Source organism: Geotrypetes seraphini, chromosome 11 (genome assembly GCF_902459505.1).
Source record: "Geotrypetes seraphini chromosome 11, aGeoSer1.1, whole genome shotgun sequence".
In the NCBI taxonomy this organism is placed as follows: domain Eukaryota; kingdom Metazoa; phylum Chordata; class Amphibia; order Gymnophiona; family Dermophiidae; genus Geotrypetes; species Geotrypetes seraphini.
In genome coordinates, this window is record NC_047094.1 from 45,606,556 (window position 1) to 45,626,454 (window position 19,899).

Below are 19,899 nucleotides of genomic sequence, written 5' to 3' on the forward strand. Positions count from 1 at the left end.
CCAGATATAAGAGTTTTTGGTACCTAAGTTGGAGAGGGGCTTACAATTTTTGAGAAAAGCCAGGTTTTCAGATGTTTGCGGAAAACTTGGAGAGAGAGCTCAAGTTCCGAAGAGGGGAGGTAAGGTTGTTCCAGAGCTCAGTGATTTTGAAGGGGAGGGAGGTCCCTAGCTTTCCTGTGTGGGAAATGCCTTTTAGCGAGGGGAAGGATAGTTTTTAATTTGTGGGAGGGTCTGGTGGTATTAGGGTTTCAGGAATTCCAAGAAAGAGGGATAAAGGGAGGGAGGATACCGTGTAGGATTTTGATAGCTAAACAGGCGCATTTATAGTGGACCCTGGCGATTATCGGAAGCCAGTGAAGCTTCCTGCATATCATTATAGTTGCTTTCAAAGCCTAAGACAGATTAAGTGAAAACAGCATCTTACAGGTGTTACGTCCTTAACAGATGTATTGATAGTGACTATAGGCAGAACCAAACAAATCTTGAAACCATAATGAATTATCATAGATAACTTGGTATTCAGTGTGACTACATGTGTAAATTTACACCTGCTCCGGATAGTAATAACCATGCCTACCTGCCATTTTATAAAGACAAATGGATGGATGGATCATGCCATTGAGTTGGCCACTGACTCATGACAAACACGCACAGTGAGGAATCCACTCTGTGATGTTTCATGGCAGAGTGCAGGAGTGGTTTGCCATTGTCTTCTCCCACATAGTGTGCAGCTCCACTATGTTGCTCATGCCTGACTTAGGGCCCCTCAGCCTACAGCACCTGTTATTCCCAGGCTGTCTCCCATCCAGGTACTAGCTAGGCCCAACCCTGATTAGCTTCCAGTCATAATAGCAGGCCTACTTGGGGGAGCCAGGCTGTAGGCATAATGACAGATACCTATAAAATAGACTAAAAAGAGGCACTTTTCTGCCCTATTAACCTAGGACACCTGTTATAAAATTATCCCTTATATGAACTGATCCCAAGGCCAAATGAAAGAGGATAAACTTTTGTGCTAGGACTTCAAGTGTCTGGCATGTTGCAAAATTACAAGAATGTATTCAGAAAAATGATCAATTAATACTTGCAAGTAGTATCTGTGCAAATAATTAGCCAGGAATCTCAGGAAATGGATTTCAAAGCGTTATCTATCTAACTAATGACTACAAGTCTCATAAGTACAAAGCATCATATTAACAAAGAGAACACGTCTGAATTGTCTCAATAAAGAATTCAATACGAATGCAGGAGTGACAATTTAATTTTTGCCTAGATTTTAAACCTAGGGCTTACTGAGCTCCTGCAGATGTTGTGATAGAGAAGGGAGTCTTAATCTGACTTTCAACCCTACAAACACTACAGCTGGTACAAGCTACCATAATTCATTAATGCTTTGGTCCCACTATTTCAGTTAAATTTGTTGAGGCTGGCAGAACAAGGGGCGGATGCCTCCATCTGCAGTATGAATGATGTCTCACTCAAGTGTTCCCTGTCGACAAGACTAGAACCTTGTGTTAATGTACAGATGCTAGATGTGAGGAAACCACTTCCAAAGGTTGGTGTTGTTTCTTTGAGGGACCGGTGAGTGTTTCTGCTGATTTGTAAGGTGCTGACTGCATGGAGGTGAGTTCCCAGAGTCTGGATGGTGTTTCTGAATCTCCTGAAGTTATTGAAGGAAGAGTAAGAGAGAAGGAAATGTGTCTTAATAACTTTGGCTTAAGTACACTTGTAAACCTAGGACATTAACTGTAGATTAATTATGGGATGTTTTAGTAGGCCTTGAGATTTCCCTTGTAAAAAGAACAGACAATGTTTTGGTACTAGTTGCTCATTTATATGTGGAAGAAATTTAAGAAACAGGTTGTGGAATTTTTGATGGCTATGGCTGTGACTATGACACAGCAGGTGATTTTAGCCGTTATAAAAGATTTTGTTGGAGCCCATATGGAAAATTTTGCGAACTACTCCAAGAGGTTGAACATGTGATATGATATCTTTCCCAACACACTGCAGGTAACTCCCTTACATATCTTGAGATGGTATAATAATGAAGTCCTGAAGATCCAGGACTGAAGGCTAGTTCACTAAACACAGTTGCTAAGACTGTGCGAGTCACTGTTGGCTGATTTTTTGGCCAATTGTGGAACAGCGATCAATGTTCCAACAAGTTTCCATGCAAATGATTTGCACAGAAGTTTGCCATAATCCCAACCAACTAGTCACTCTGAGAGCGATTTTGACATATGTGCAGAACTGGTTTGGGGAAGCTTGAACAGCTGAGTGGCAGGGGAAGCCCCAAAGCAGCCTCCTGTCACTCAGCTGTTGGAGGGCTATATATACTAGATATTTCAGCTTGGCTGGTGAGTTCTAGAAGTGACATATATATAAAAGGATGCTCCTTATTTTTGTGTTAAACAACCTTATAAGGCACTATTTAAAGTCTTATTCCTGGAATTATCACCATGTAGTATAAATCCAATATCCAATTCCAAGCTTCCAACCTTTAAAGTATTCTTTCTATATTACACCTTTAGATCCGAAACATGTCGGGTCCACCAGCCTAGTACAGCAACACTTTTGAAGATAAGTACACATACTTCATTAGTCATTTTAAAAGTTATAAAAAGTGTTAAAAAAAAACATAAAAGTATTGAGCATTAGCTATTAAAATTTAAGCCTTGACCGATGAGGAGGTTACACATGAATCTCCCCATTATGAGAACATAGCCTGTAAGGGATGGAGGAGGGGTGTTTCTGAGGTCTTTTTTTTTTTTTTTTTAAATTATTATCTTTATTAGCAATTGCAGAGGGAACATACAACCAGGATCACAACAAGCAGAACAAACAGATCAGGCATAGATACCAACTCTAGAAACCCATGACAGCTAAGGAGTCACACTAAAACAGAAGCAGCAACACCAGATAAAGATCTAAAGGTGTAATATAGAAAGAATGCCTTATTTTTGTGTTGGCACATGATAAAATCTGGACACAAACTATATTTCAGGTTTAGGAATGAGTCCTTCTTGGTGTCGTAGATTTCAACATTTCTGGATATTGCCAGAGTCGCAGCCTTCTTGGCTTTGAAGAAAAGTGTGGTTTCCTGCAGAGCTTCTCATTTGCTTTGCTATCCATGTTTATGTGTATTGAAATTGTCAAATATTAAATATTATTTCTATGACCCTTTTATATTTAAGAATCTCTTGGAAAATAAATTTCCTAGAGCAACTACTGCAACCTGATAGCTAATGGGACGTGTTGAGCTTAGGGCTCAGTTACTGACTCTAAAGAGCTGCTGTTTTTGTTTTAGGAGCCTTATAATTTCATAGGTTAATTTGTAACATCAACCCTTTAGTCTTTAGGGAAGATTCTCCCCCTTTTTTGATCTTCCTAGCAATTCAAATGAGGGTCGATTTGTATTCCTTTTCTTTCCTTGTGATTTTTAGCAGGATTGTACTTTTCCTGTTTAAGAATATATTCTTAATTGTAATTTATTACAAATGTTATAAATAAATAAAAAGATTTGCAGGCATACTAAGGGCTCCTTTTACGAAACCGCGTTAGCGCCTTTATCGCATGCACATTTTTAGCGCACGCTAACCCCCGCACTAGCCGAAAAGCTACCGCCTGCTCAAGAGGAGGCGGTAGCGGCTAGCGTGGCCGGCAAATTAGCGCACGCTATTACGTGCGTTAAACCGCTAATGTGGCTTCGTAAAAGGAGCCCTAAGGTTTAAATTCTGTCTATGAAGAATAAAGCAGAGTCTGTGGTTCTCAGGATTTGGGGGCCTCCAGATTTCTCTGAATGGGTCTGATAATCCCTCTTTCTTAGAGAGAGCTGTATGTAGATTATTTCCTGGGGATAAAGCTAACCTGGGTGATATAAACTATATAAGAGCTTGACCCACGTCTGGGCTTAATGAAAACTTGGCTCAGTAATTCCAATGGAATGGTTAACTGATATTCAATGCTTTGTAAAGGTCAGTCATCCACTTTTAATCTGGCACTTGACCAGAGTTGCTCTCATTATCATCTTACCTCCTTTTTTATGACTATACCGTGGCATAATGAGGGTAAGTGGTGGCCCTCCCGCGCCCTCTTCTTCACCCTCCCCGTTCCTTCCTGACACCCCTCTGCCACATGTGCCCCCTTCCCTCCCCCCATACCTTTTTAATTTTCCAGGCGAGAATAACAGCACAAACGTGCTGCCTGCGTCATGTCGGCCATCCCTCCGATGTCACTTCCTAGGCGCATGGCCCGGAAGTGAAATCAAAGAGAGGCGACACTGACGTGGGCAGCAAGTTCGGAATGCTGCTCACACAAGAAAAATTAAAGAGGTATGAAGGAAGCGGTGCACGCGGCAAGGGAAGGGTCGGAGAGGAGGATGTGCGACTGTGCCCTTTACAAAGGCCATGCCAAGGGAAGACCACACCCCCTTTACTATGCCAGCGTGACTATATTTACACTTTGCGGCTCTTTTACTAAACTGCACTAAAAAATGGCCAGCGTTATCATTGTGGGGCTTTCCTGAGCACTAAGACTCCTTTTAGTACAGCTATAAAATGGCTGCATTCTCCATTTTCTCAATTAATGACCACCTGCAACTTTCCCCAATAGTACGTGGCCATTAGCATGGGAACAAAACAAAAAAAAAGACTGTGGATAAAATGTTCTGAAAATGATTTATTCCTCTTCACAATAAAATAATAAAGATATAAATGTAATAGTCTCACCGGACCCTACACGGTCCGTGTTTCGGCGAACACGTGTTCCTCAGGGGTCCAGTTGACGTTAAAACACAAAAATAATAATAATAATGAAAATAAAAAGGACTAAAGGCAAAAAACTTGTCTTGAGCAATTAGCTGAGATTAACTGGAGACAAGCAGAGTATCGCGAAAAAATGCTATGAATAGCGTGTTTTAACATCTACTGGACCCCTGAGGAAGGCGTGTTTGCCGAAGCATGGACCGTGTAGGGTCCGGTGGGACTATTACCGTATTTTCGCGGATATAACGCGCGCGTTATACGTGATTTTACGTACCGCGCATACCCCTCGCGCGTTATATGCCTGAGCGCGGTATAGAAAAGTTTTTAAACATAGTTCCCACCCCGCCCGACGCCCGATTCACCCCCCCCAGCAGGACCGCTCGCACCCCCACCCCGAACGACCGCTCGCACGCGCTCCCACCCGCACCCGCATCCACGATCGGAGCAAGAGGGAGCCCAAGCCCTCTTGCCCGGCCGACTCCCCGACGTCCGATACATCCCCCCCCCGGCAGGACCACTCGCACCCTCACCCCGAAGGACCGCCGACTCCCCAACAATATCGGGCCAGGAGGGAGCCCAAACCCTCCTGGCCACGGCGACCCCCTCACCCCACCCCGCACTACATTACGGGCAGGAGGGATCCCAGGCCCTCCTGCCCTCGACGCAAACCCCCCTCCCTCCAACGACCGCCCCCCCCAAGAACCTCCGCCCGTCCCCCAGCCGACCCGCAACCCCCCTGGCCGACCCCCCACGACACCCCCACCCGCCTTCCCCGTACCTTTGTGTAGTTGGGCCAGAAGGGAGCCCAAACCCTCCTGGCCACGGCGACCCCCTAACCCCACCCCGCACTACATTACGGGCAGGAGGGATCCCAGGCCCTCCTGCCCTCGACGCAAACCCCCCTCCCCCCCAGCCGACCCGCGACCCCCCTGGCCGACCCCCACGACCCCCCCACCCCCCTTCCCCGTACCTTTGGAAGTTGGCCGGACAGACGGGAGCCAAACCCGCCTGTCCGGCAGGCAGCCAACGAAGGAATGAGGCCGGATTGGCCCATCCGTCCTAAAGCTCCGCCTACTGGTGGGGCCTAAGGCGCGTGGGCCAATCAGAATAGGCCCTGGAGCCTTAGGTCCCACCTGGGGGCACGGCCTGAGGCACATGGGCCAAACCCGACCATGTGTCTCAGGCCGCGCCCCCAGGTGGGACCTAAGGCTCCAGGGCCTATTCTGATTGGCCCACGCGCCTTAGGCCCCACCAGTAGGCGGAGCTTTAGGACGGATGGGCCAATCCGGCCTCATTCCTTCGTTGGCTGCCTGCCGGACAGGCGGGTTTGGCTCCCGTCTGTCCGGCCAACTTCCAAAGGTACGGGGAAGGGGGGTGGGGGGGTCGTGGGGGTCGGCCAGGGGGGTCGCGGGTCGGCTGGGGGGGAGGGGGGTTTGCGTCGAGGGCAGGAGGGCCTGGGATCCCTCCTGCCCGTAATGTAGTGCGGGGTGGGGTTAGGGGGTCGCCGTGGCCAGGAGGGTTTGGGCTCCCTTCTGGCCCAACTACACAAAGGTACGGGGAAGGCGGGTGGGGGTGTCGTGGGGGTCGGCCAGGGGGGTCGCGGGTCGGCTGGGGGACGGGCGGAGGTTCTTGGGGGGGGGGGCGGTCGTTGGGGGGAGGGGGTTTGCGTCGAGGGCAGGAGGGCCTGGGATCCCTCCTGCCCGTAATGTAGTGCGGGGTGGGGTTAGGGGGTCGCCGTGGCCAGGAGGGTTTGGGCTCCCTCCTGGCCCGATATTGTTGGGGAGTCGGCGGTCCTTCGGGGTGAGGGTGCGAGTGGTCCTGCCGGGGGGGGGGATGTATCGGACGTCGGGGGGGGCATCAGGCTTTCAGGATGGGGACAGACCTTCAAGGGGGGACAGGACTTCAAGGGAGGACAGTGCACGGAAAGGGGGGGTGAACGGAGAGTCGGGACAGCGCACGGAAAGTCAGGGCGGGCGAAAGGAGAGTCGGGCAGCATGCGCGTTATATGCCTGAGCGCGGTATAGAAAAGTTTTTGTACATATCATCGTGATTTCTGCGCGCTATACCCCTGTGCGTGTTTTACAATGGTGCGCGTTATATCCGCGAAAATACGGTACATTTGTATTTTTATGATTTTATTGTGAAGAGGAATAAATCATTTTCAGAACATCTTATCCACAGTCTTTTTTTGTTTTTCTCGTTGGATCGATTTTACTGTAGATTGCTGGGTCTGTCTTTTGTTTTGTTTTTTTTGTTGTGCTGCATTAGCATGGGAGCACTTACCAATACCTATTTTCCAGGTGGTAAGGGCTCCTGCACTAATCAGCTGGCACGTAGTAATGTATTCAAATTCAATTCAATGTAATTCAATTCAAATTCTACTGCCTATTATTCAAAGCATTAAACGGCTCCGCCCCCCCTATCTAAACAACCGCCTAAACCAGATCCTCACCTCAAGACAAAGAAGAACTCCGAACCCTTTTGCCTTTCCTCCACTCAAGGGCACTCAGTGCAAAAAGATGTTTGATAACCTTCTGGCAACGCAAGCAGCAAAACTTAACCACTCCATCTCCAATCTGTTGACGGCAACGGGCGACTTCAAAACTTTTCGAAAAGAAAACCCCACTTTTCAAAAAATTTATCCAGATATCTTAACCCAACCCTTCCCCCTTCTCCTAGATAAATTCTCCCCCAAAACCTCCACTTAAATAATCTCTTCCTCCCCAAAACACCAACCAAGTATTCAGATCCCTGAAAAGTAACGTAATCTTATTTGTACTCTAACTGTAATCTATTTGTTATATCACACAGTAACATACAGTCAATTTAATATCCAATTTGCAAGTTCTTCCAGAATTAATCCAGGTACCTCTCCTCCCTTGTAACAAAAAAAAAAAAAACCCCAAAACTTTTTTAACTTCACTGGAAATGTCCAGTTAGCTCTTTTGTAATCCGCCTTGAACTGCAAGATATAGGCGGAATAGAAGTCCCTAATGTAATGTAATGTAATGTAGCTTTGCTAACTGATTAGCACAAAACACACCTTCTCTTTGCCTCCAAACACACCTCCAGCACTAAAAAATAAAAAGTATGTTTTAGCGCATGCAAAGTGTGCGAAGATACCAAAACTACCATGGGACACCTGATTACGTCCCACGGTAGTGCTTGTTAACCTGTGGTAAGCGCAATTAGCTAACCTGTGGTTAGCTTACCAGCGTTTAGTCAAGGGGCCCCTTTAATTTTACAAAATCTGCATAAATTGCATCTTTTGAACATTCTCGTAACACGAACAGAGTTCTAAACCCAAGACAGCACATAATCCCAAAACCACAAAACTAATCTAATCTTGTTTTACATTAAGAATTGTTATGGTTGATTTATACTTGCTGTATGTTTGTAATTTTCTGGAAATGACCAGTTTACTGTTTACTGTTTCTGCCAGCTGCTTAGAACCGCAAGGTTTTTGTGGAATATAAAACAATGAATGCAATGTATATCGTGTCTCTGGTTATTTATCCAACTTGTCACCTTAATGTTTCAAGTTTAAGTTTCAAGCTTTATTTAAAATTGGATATACCTCTTAACAATATAAATTATTAAAATCTATTGGGAGACATAACTAAGATGTGTATATATAAGTTTGATATTGTTTATAAGTGGGAAAGGGGGGAAAATACAATTTGTAATAGGATAGAAGAACAAAAAAGGTCTGCACAATGGGGGGGGGGCATGCTCTTCCTTCATTGATTATCGGTCTCTAATGGGAGTTACAGATCGTAGGCATCCTTAAGTAAGAATGTTTTTAGATTTGTTTTACATTTCTCAGTGTGGATCTCTTCCCATGGATACAGTGGAAGTGAGTTCCAAAGACTTGGGGAAGTAACTGAGAAGAACTTTTTTGATAGCTATATTTTGGATGATTTGCAATCTTCTAATTTCTTTTTGGGTTATTTCTTGATACAATGAATTGCAATAGTCAAGTTGTGAGATCACCAGGGAGTGTAGTAGAATGTTAAGAGATGATGGTTCTAGAAGCCTGTAGATTGATCTGACCATTCATAACTTGTAGAACCTTTTTTTTTTTACCACTGAGCTTATCTGTCAGTGACATGTTTGTTTGTTGTCAGTGATATCGCCAAGAATCTTAACAGAGTTGGAGAGTTGAATCGGAGTGGATTTAAGACAGATAGGGGGGACACTGGGTATTCATTTTTGCTCCATGAGAAGATCATCCATTTTGATTTGGATGGGTTTTAAGAATAGCATATGCCCACTTCTTCCCTTTCTTCATCTTATAGTTCAATCATTTTTATTAATATTTTGTTACAGAATATAACAGACATAGCAGATTATTTCTTGTCTCATCTTCATAGTCTCTATAATTCTATAGGCCATACTGTAACTCTCAGTGATACTCTTTAGTGGTCTTATATTCTCATAATCTCATGAGTTCATTAATGATCTTCATCTTATTGAAGACATAGCCAGGCTTCTTGTGCATGCTCAATAAATGTTAATACTGCCATGTAACCGCACGAAAGGAAAGTATGTAAGTAGCTCAGGTGGTCATGAAGGATTTCTACTACCAGATTGTTTCTCAGCAAAACTACAGATATGATATACTCTTATAGGCCCTGATGGGGTTTTATTAACATTTTATTTTTAAACTTGTTTTAACCTATTGTAAACTACCTAGACGTAATGATAAGTGGGATATCAAATACCTAATTAACTTGAAACTTGATGTCTATAAATGATGCCTAGTGGCACCTAGCCAATGGGCGCAGTTGTCAATTAACTGCTAGGAGCTATCTGTAGAATCGTGCATACTGGCACCTAACTCGACTTAAGCGCCAGTATGCATCATAATGGTAAGTGACAGTATATTAGGTCAGAGTTCTCTTAGCCTAATGTACTGGTGCCTTAGTCAATCTACGCCCAAACTCCACCCCCTTAACCATGCCTACTTTTTGAGTAGTCACAGGTAGGTGCCTTGTTGTAGACGCCTACATGACACCTACCGATGTAGGCGCCTACCCCCAAAAAATTTTAAACGGTTTTTAAAATTGGTTTTTACTGATGCAATTCAATTAGTTTTGATTGAACCAATTAAAAAAAATGAAAGCCCTCTTTTGCTATGAATTCTATGAGTGTCTAAGCAGCGTCGGAGCATTTAGCGCTTTGGCGCAGATGTGGCTTAGTAAAAGAAGGGGTAAGTTAGGTGCCTACATCGGTAGGTGACCCAATATAGACACCTACCAGCAAGCGCTATTTATTGAATCAGGGCCATAATGCTAAAATATATAAATGCATGTGATAGGAACACATGTGCAAATGTCCTAGCGTGATATAAAACTTTTTAACTCCACTTAGATCAATAATATAGTAATGTGGACCATCAGAAGGTTACTTGTAATCTTTTACACCAAATGGGTGTCTATCACGTCCTTACCAGTCCAATTCACTATCTCCCAGCTATTTTATTAATTCATATCTTAAATGTAAAATGCAATATTTAAATAATTTGACATGTATCACATAAATACAAGGCTGTAAATTGCAAACAAAACAAATCATGGCATGGCCCAATATAGTAAAAGTACAAATTTAAAACTAATACAAAGCCAGATTATGGCAGATGCTTTCTAAATATGGCTGAATCAAAGACAGAAGCATTTTTCACTGCTAACGGTTTGCAAGCCAAACGCTTTGACAAATCTCTATAGCTATCTTCCAATTATCTTTCACAATTCCACTCTTGTTCAGCACAGCAAGCTGGTATAATGTATCTTGCCTTATTATGTCCTCATTAAGTAACGCACTTCTAAAAGCATCTGTGGGTCATGATGATTTATACCCCTCCCCCCTGTTAACAGTATGAAACATTGTACAGTACTATTCTGCCAGTCATGGAACTCTGCAGGAGGAAATATTGTTTTGATGAACCCAAATGAAAGTCCAGTCATAAATATTTATCTTCCCTGCTAGCAGCAGGTTATGTGAAAAGGTTTTGGTAAATTTAACAAGGCTGCAACCTGCTGTCCTGATGTCCTTCTTTGTAGCAGAATAATTTGGACAACTCAGGCCCAATATTCAGCACTATTTAGACAACTGGGAAAGGGTCTCAGACACCTAAATAGCACAAAGACAATTTTCCACCGATTATTCAGTTCTCTTACACTGAATATCCCAGTCTCTGGATTGGTCGGTGACCGGCTATACATTACATTACATTACATTAGGGACTTCTATTCCGCCTATACCTTGCAGTTCAAGGTATTGCGCGAAATAGCCGGTCACGGCCAATATTCAGCAGCTCGCCGCCTACGTTCAGCGGTCAAAGACAACTGCCTAAAAGGGTGGTATATCTTTGGCCATTGAGGCTGACTATTGGCATAGCTGGCTATGTCCTGACTGGCCAAAAATAGACCAGAAATGCAATGCCATGGCCGGATACAGCACCGGCATTGAATTTCTGGTATCACCAGCAATCTCCCAAGGTCTGAATATGAGCCCGATCCTTTCTTATCTTTTTGAATTTATTATTCCGTTACTTTAGTCGCCTCCACTTTAATTAAAGGAAGACAAGCTAGAACGGACGCCTTTCTGTTATTGATAACCACCATGCCATCCCATTTAGTCAGTTGCCAGGCTACCAGCATTCCTCATTAAATATCACATGGAAACCTGCTGCCTCATTTATCAGATAGATGTGCAAACACTGGAGTATTGAAATTGGGGAGGGGAAAACAGAAGCATTTGCCAGTCTTCAAGAAATAATAAAAGGTCAACCAACTAACACTCATAGACTATTAGCATCAGAACAGCACGTGGAGTTCAGAGTTGACAATGCAGACGCTATTAAATCTTGCTGATCCTGCTTTGCCATAGTGATAAATAGGGGGAGGGGGGAAGGGAAGAGCTTAATGAAGTAAGATAATGGCTGGCATCACATTTTTACTGTTAGGCACTGGACATAAAGTGTGGTGCAATTGTGCAGAGACAACAGCAGCATTGCTTTGCTAGGGGGTGTCTTAGCTCTGCCAGCAGAGAATGAAAATGCATAAAGGACAGATTTCCACAGGACAGGATTAAGGTATAGGCAAACTGGAGAGGATTTGTATACTGCCTTTCTTGTAGTTTTACAACCACACTCAATATGGTTTTCATATAGGTACTTCAAGCATTTTCCCTCTCTGTCCCAGTGGGCTCACAATCCATCTAATGTACTCGGGGCTGTGGAGGATTATGTGAATTGCCCAGGGTCACAGGGAGTAGTGTGGGATTTGAAACCACAATTTCAGGGTATGAAGGCTGTAGCTCTAACCACTGCACCACACTCTTACATTAGTGTGCTGCGGCGAGATTCCAGGTGTGCCGCAAAATGTACTCTCCTAGGCATGGGTTTAGGGTCTAAATGTTTAGGGGGAAGGGTGCCTTTCTAATGCGCTGATTCATAGGCTCCCATGGCAGATTTTTGATAAGTCAGCTGCTTGCAGAAAGAAAAACTGGAGGAGGGGAGGGACCAAAGCCATCACTACCCCCAAGAAATCTGCTGATTCTACCCACTTACACAAAATAGGGGCAAATGAACTCAAAGTGGTTCCACTTGAGCGATTAGAAGAAATTCACAAAAAACAAGAGAATAATCACTCCTATAATGGTCTCGAGAGGAGGAAATTCAAACATCTTTGTTCGATTATTAAAAAGAATTTCATGCAGTGAGTCTACACCGCTCATAAGTAAAAACTGTCCGCAATTTTGTGGGTTCCCTGAAGCAGATACGAAACGTGTCACGTCGGAACCTGACACCTGCAAACTACAAGATAAGTTTTTTGCTTTCAACTAAACATTTAAAGAAGAGCAAGTAATTTGCCTTATTGGCACCTAAGTTAACCATTGGAATATTCATACTATCTATAAATGGTGCTTGAAGATGCGATGATTGAGTGGTGAGATGGTAACGTCGGGGCATTGTATCCCTGTTATCGTCTCTATGATTCTGAGCACAAAAGCTACCAATATTTGTATGCAATATTGAAACTACCTATGTTGAAACCAGTATAGGAGTGATTATTCTCTTGTTTTTTGATTCTACCCACTTGGCATGTATTGTCTTTCAGTTGGTAGGAGAAACTGGCAAGCAGTGCATCTTACCAATTGCCTCCTCCTCTACTGTGTTCCTCTGCAGTCTGAATCATGCAAGACTTATCTGTGGGAGTTTAAAAATATTTTCATGTTATGATAGGGGGCCCGCCACAGTTGTTTGCCTAGGGTGCATCAGATGATTAATTTTATCCTGGATTTCTGAGTCATTTCAAACTAAAGGACACAGTGGGTGACACTGCAGATAGCAGTCTGGATTGCTGAGTCTTTTTTTCTTAATTCTTTTGCACCAGCTTCATCAGGATGTTATTATTTTTAGTTTAATAGGATGTGCTTGGCTTGTTCCCCTAATAACTGAATATAATGCAGCATCAATGCCAAGTTACAAACTTTCAGGAAGGAGACATTTTGGCCAGTTCTGGTATTGAATTTATATCCCAAAGCAATGTAGTATTTATAATCCCCGATTCCACCCATTGAATTAAGTGCTGAAGGTTTCTTAATGCATCACCATGGGATTGTCAAAATCTAGGACCAGTCCAAAATTGTCACTCCTAAAACTATGTATCTCTGACTAGATAATTATAAAAAAGTACAGGGTGCCCACAAAAACACTCCTTGATTTTAAATGGTTACAAAATCAACACTTATTGGAATATGTTTAAAAATAAAATGACAGCAAATACAAGTCCTAAAAAGCACGATTCGCAAGATCTTACACAATCGCATGCACTTACACCCTTATAAGTTGCAATTGGTGCAGAAGTTTCAACCTTCAGACAATGCAACATGACAAAATGACCAGGTGTTCCTCAAGTGGTCTCCAAGATCATCGGCCATTACTGTTTGTGACTTTTTCCTTTGGGGGTACGTGAAAGAGAAAGAGTACGTACCTCCACTGCCCGCAACTACGGATGATCTGCAGGAACGCATCACTGAAGCTATAAACGTGATCACGCCGGATATGCTTCGGAGAGTCTGGTCTGATCTCGATTATTGCATCGATGTTTGCAGAGTAACAGGTGGGACGCACATTGAGTATATGTAATCAACAGATACCCTATGAAACATTATGAGTTGATGAAACTGTAGCCTCAAAGGTAAAAGAATATTCCAATAAATTTTGGTTTTGTAAGCATTTATAATCAAGGAGTGTTTTTGTGGGCACCCTGTATTTAAATTGGCATCGGATTAACAAAACCTCGGGCCAATCTGATTTACTCATTTCCCCAATCCACTGCTGTATTAAGAGTTCAACATCACAACTCAAAATTGCTAAGCAGCTTACAAAATTTACATTCAAGATAATAAAACGGTTCATGCTGAAAGCATAAAATAAAATACAAAAATTACATAAATACAAACAAAAAATAATTATTATAATTAAACATAAATTGAAAGCATTCTTTCAGTCAATGAATCCATCATAATCTCTCTTTGATTTCCAGCTTTATCCTTACCATATCCCATGCTTTCTTTCATTTTATTGTGCACAGTTCCAGCAGAAATGGCCAACACAGATGTGTCAGGAGAATTAAAGTTGCAACTTTCATTCCAAGCAGATGCTCTGAGATGTAGTGATGCAACACAGAGCATAGAGGACGAGTCTAAGAAACAACCAAGGAATGTTATAATGAGAAAGCACTGGACAACAGGCTATTAAGAAAATTTGTGACAACCCAGAGGGTGATCACTTTATCTGCCATGTAATAGGACTCCTGAAGAAGGCGAGCTAGCCAAAACGCACCCTTTGCTGGCTCCTTACCAACCTAGTGTTGCTAGCTCTGTAAGTGCAGTAACCACAAAGCAAAACAAAGAAAAATCCAATCGGTCTGCAGTGAAAGGCGAACACCAAAAACAAGAAAAAAAAACCTGCAAATAGGAATGTACAAAGTGCAGGAATCATTCATAAAAGTCTATACAAAATTGTAATCCATAAAAAATGGCTCTCAAATACATGTATTTCAGAGCCATTTTTATGGATTACAATTTTGTATAGACTTTTATGAAAGATTCCTGCACTTTGTACATTCCTATTTGCAGGTTTTTTTCTTGTTTTTGGTGCAGTGACCACACTAACCCAACATTTTTACCTTTGGAGCTGATCGCTTTTGGAATTGCATGTTTTGGCATTTGTTTAGATGTGTGGAGGGGCATAATCAAACGGAACGTCTAAGTCCATTTTCGTCTAACTCGCAAGTCGTCCAAAGTAAAAAACAGCCTAGGACACATTTTTGAAAAATATGTCCAAAATTTTTTTTCTTTTGAAAATCGTCTAATTATACGTCCTGCTGATCTAATCGTCCAAGTCGCTAAATCGTCTATCTTTATACCACATTTTGCTCCAACTTTTCGTCCAAGTCAAAAACACCTAGAACAAGACCTGTTGGACGTGGGAGGGGTCTGCAAAGTGATGGACTGAACATCCAGATATGGCACCTAAATAGTGGGGTACCTTACAAGGAACTGCTGTGAACTTCACAAAAAGGGTGCCATGTCTTCTCCTCACTATAGCTCTCTTATTGGTCATGGTGAGCCCCCCAAACCACCTCCAGAATCCCTAGACCGACTTATTTACCACCCTAGTAGCCCTTATGGCTACAGGAGCCACTTATATGCCAGTAGAAAAGGGTTTTGGGGGTATATAGGGAGAGTGCACATGTTTAAGGTATCAATGCAGTGATTACAAGGGCTTATGGGCATGGGTCCTCCTCTCCATGAGTCCCTAACCCACCCGCAAGACGACTTAAGCTGCCTCTGTGTTGGATGACTAGGCTTTCCCATGCCAGGCTGCCAGGTGATGATGGTCTGGAGGCTGAATTTTAAAGGTGTGATTATGATTTTTATGAGGTGGTGGGTCGGTGATCACTGGGGTAGTGTGTGGGGGTCTGTTTTATGTGTTTGCAGTGCTTATCTGGTGACTTTAGGTGGGTTTATGTGACTTAGACCATGTTTTACATGGTCTAAGTCACAATGTCCAAGTTCCGTTGATCCTGGGCTGTATAACTTTCGGTTATACATGCTGTACGACTAAGTCTAAGCTGGCCCACATCCCGCCCAAATCCCGCCCTCGACACTCCTCCTGAAATGCCCCATTTAGCTTTGGTCATTCAGCGGCACTATGAAGGTCCTAGGTCATTTAGAAATATGTCCAAAATCTGTTTTTATTATCGGCACTTGGACATATTTGGGCAATGTTCGTCCAAGTGCCGACTTAGGCTGGTTTTTAGACGTTTTTCTCTTTCGATTATGAGCCCCTTGGTGTAATATTGTATTTTATGGCTCATAGAGGATGAGCATTTTTATGAGCATTATGCTAGTTTTAGTGATTATATGTGGAAGCCTTATGCTAGTTTTAGCTATTATATGTGAAGAATAGGCAGGGAAGCATATGTTGAGATATGTTTGAGTATGTCCTGAATGTGTGAGTTTTCTATTGTAACCCGCTTAGGTGTTAAGTGGGAAAGAAATTTTTAAAATAAATAAAACATCTGTGTTGGTCATTCCCACTGGATTTGTGTACATCTGCATGCTGTGGGAGTGTTTTGATTTTCTTTTTCTTTATTTGGCATCTTTAATTTTATTACATTTTTTCCATTGCTACCTTCAATTGAGGCTGTTGCATGCATATAGGCCCTGATTCTATAAAGAACGCCTATAGTTAGGCACCTACCACTTCGATCTAGGCATCTACACCGAAGCACCTACTGGCAAGTAGGCATTGTTAGAAATGGATTCAGGACAGAATTTGGGCAAGAACTGAGTTAGGCGCTGGTAGGTGCCTACCTTAGGTGCACTCATTTAGGCTAATAAAACTCTGGCCTAAATGAAGTGCGCCTAAGGATTTTATGCCTACCGGTGCCTAAAAACGCTTAGGTTCCACTAGGCACAATTCTATAAACAGTACCTAGCGGCTGATAACAAGCATGTCATACAACGCCTAAGAGTTAGATAGAAACATGATGGCAGATAAAGTCCAAACGGCCCATCTAGACTGCCCAACTGCAACATCCACTATCTCCTCCTCTCCCTATTGGTTAAGGCTCTTTACACCTGCATTGTGATGTCATAGAACTTTATAGTCATAGAAACATTGGAACATGATGGCAGATAAAGGCCAAATGCTGCCCATCTACAGTAACCATTATCTCTTTCTCTCTCCAAGAGATCCCACGTGCCTATCCCAGGCCCTTTTGAATTCAGACACAGTTTCTGTCTCCACCACCTCTTCTGGGAGACTTTTCCAAGAAATAGCTGCACCATTAAATCATGACCACATCTTCTAGACTCTAGAGCGGTATATCACAAACTTTGTGAGCCCTGGCACACTAAACTGGCAGCCTTGGCTCGAGGGCACCCGGTAGTGCGTCGATGTCGACGTGATGATGTCATATGCATGCATGACATCTTCACGTTGACATCTGCGCATGTGTGGAGGCCCTCTAGACAGGGCCCTGAGCTGCCATTGTGGGGTGCTTAAAATAAGAGATGCTAGGGAGGAGAAAAGACACTGGCGGCCGCTGACTGCCTACAGGATGTGCCTCTCGCCGCAAGAAGCACGTCCTGTAGGCGGTCAGCCAGCATTTGCGCCTCTCCTCCTCCCCGGCATCTCACGGCATACCTGAAATATCAGGCGGCACACAGTTTGCCATACACTACTCTAGAGTAACACAAGATCCTTTTTTGATAAAGAATTTAAAAAAAATAACATGATTCAAATAAAACTGTGTCTGGCAATGCAATATCATAATTTTTCAACTTCTGTGCACTGCTTTCTTGCATTCCTGGAAGCAGGCATGAATTACATTGCATACTCTAGATCTACATTGATCATTCTAATATGCTTCAATAAACAGCATGATATTACATGAACTAATCTGATATCATGCTATATGATATCACTTATGACTGTCATCTACCATAGTCTCTAAATCACCAAATAAGGTTAAAGGTATTTCAAATCGGTTACTTGAGTGTTAGTATTAAGAGACTATTTCCTAAAGTGTATTAAAAGTTTTATATTTGCTGCACATTAATTTCAACCTTAACCCCCTCTACCCCCCCACCCCCATACAAAAGCATGGAAGAGGTTTTTAGCACCTGCCGGGCACATTGAATGCTCTGCGCTGCTCCAGCAGTCATAGAGTTCCTATGAGCATCAGAGCAGTGCAGAGAATTCAGCATGCCTGCCTAGGGTTACCATATGGCTCCAGAAAAAAGGAGGACGGATTGAGAAATCCGGGTTTTACTTCCATTGCTTTCAGTAGAAGTAAAACCCAGCTATCTCAATCTGTCCTCCTTTTTTCTGGAATAATATGGTAACCCTAAACATGCCGGCCTGCGCTTAAAACCTCTTCTGCACTTTTGTAAAAGGGGAGGGGGGGTTAATGGAAAGGCCTTTGTGGCCTATGTGGTAAACATCGGGGGCATGATCAGTAACAATAACAACAAAGCACCGAGGGCCTCCAGGATAGAGAAAGCAGAACTTTATTATAAGAATTGCCATACTGAGACAGACAGAAGGTCTGTCAAGTCCAACATCCTGTCTCCAACAGTGTCCAACCCAACATGGGCATTTTTATTTTTTTTAATTTTTATTAATTTTCAGGGATCTTTTCCAGATAAGCCCCGCCAAAAAGTTAACCCCCGCCACCCAAAAAAAATTATAAAAAAGAGGCGCAATCTGTAGAAAGTTCCCCCCCCACACTCCCCCGTCGGAGCCCTTAAAAAAATGGTCGACAGTTTATCCTATTTTTTTTATAATGTTAAGTTTCATATCCTCTTTTTTATAATCTTTTTTGGGTGCTCCGACGGGGGGGGGGTGGGGGGGAACCCCCCCCCCCCACTTTACTTTATACACATCGCACTGCGTTGTGGGGCCGTTGTGCTGAGAACTTCACTGGTTAAGGTTGCGTGCGCTGGCAAAAGATGGCGGGGCTTAACTTTCGGCACGTCCACTTTTTCCATTAGTGGCGGGGCTTATCTGGAAAAGATCCATTTTCAGATCAGATACAAAGTGCAAACAATATATTGTACATCAAATAATGCATTCAATATCACTTATAACCAAACAAATATTAGTACAAAATAAATCCCTCCCCCCCTCCTTCCCTGGATGTGTATAGAAATCAACTTGGAATCAAAGGTCTATTCAATTAATCAGTTTTAACAAATGCCGCTAATGGACCCCCATGTTTCTTTAAACTTTTTCTTATGTCCCAATTGTTCAGCATTCATTCTTTCATATCTATAATATTGACAAAGAGTTTCCCACCAAAAAGTAACCTTCAATCTGTCCCAGTTAACATGGACATTTTTAAAGAACAAGATGGCTTATCCACAAAGTGATATTTGAAAGTGTTTATAAAATGACTATTGTACTTGAAAAGACTAAATGTTCTCAACATATCCATGTTTCATCAAAAGGCTTTACCAAGGAAACTTGTTCAAAAAAGGCAAGGCTGGCAAGGAGTCTTCAAGCCATACTCCTTTAAAATGTTAGGTACCAGGCAGCTCAGCCATTCAGACAGAGCCTGCAGCCATAAATGACTGAACTGAGTCTGACTGGAAAACGTAAAGAACTGTAGATTGAAGACTCTGCAGTCTTTGACTTTAGTGAGCAAGTTTCCTCAATTAAAAGTTTTTGGGTGAAGCATCAGTCTTGTTCTGTTTAGGGTGCATTTTTTTTTGCTCACGTGCAAAGTAAAGTTATAGAGTTGCTTCACTGCTGAAAAGTAATTGGCTATATTTTTTTTTTTTTCTGAAGGTGAAAAATGTCGAAGCTTTATAGACCTCGCCCCAGCATCTGAAAAGGGTAAGATATATATTTTCCATCGTTTCCTTTCAAACTTACGGCGCCTCTTATCAAGTTGCGCTAGAGGTTTTAACACAGGCCGGCATGGTAAATGCGCTGACACTCATAGAATTCCTATGAAGTTCAGAGCACTTACCTCACCAGCCCGCACAAAAAAAACCTCTAGCACAGCTTGATAAAAGGAGAGCTTAGTCGTTTATTATACTTAACAGG

General features: G+C 42.8%; 1 protein-coding gene across 1 annotated transcript in view; it reads left to right on the top strand.

Annotated features, from left to right (window-relative positions):
- The window catches only part of GSG1L (GSG1 like), a 223,851-nt gene that overhangs the window by 46,418 nt on the left and 157,534 nt on the right, over nt 1–19,899 (top strand). Inside the window, exon 2 of the mRNA XM_033962799.1 lies at nt 19,639–19,686. Coding sequence (XP_033818690.1) covers nt 19,639–19,686 — 48 coding nt within the window. The remainder of the gene's footprint in view (nt 1–19,638; nt 19,687–19,899) is intronic.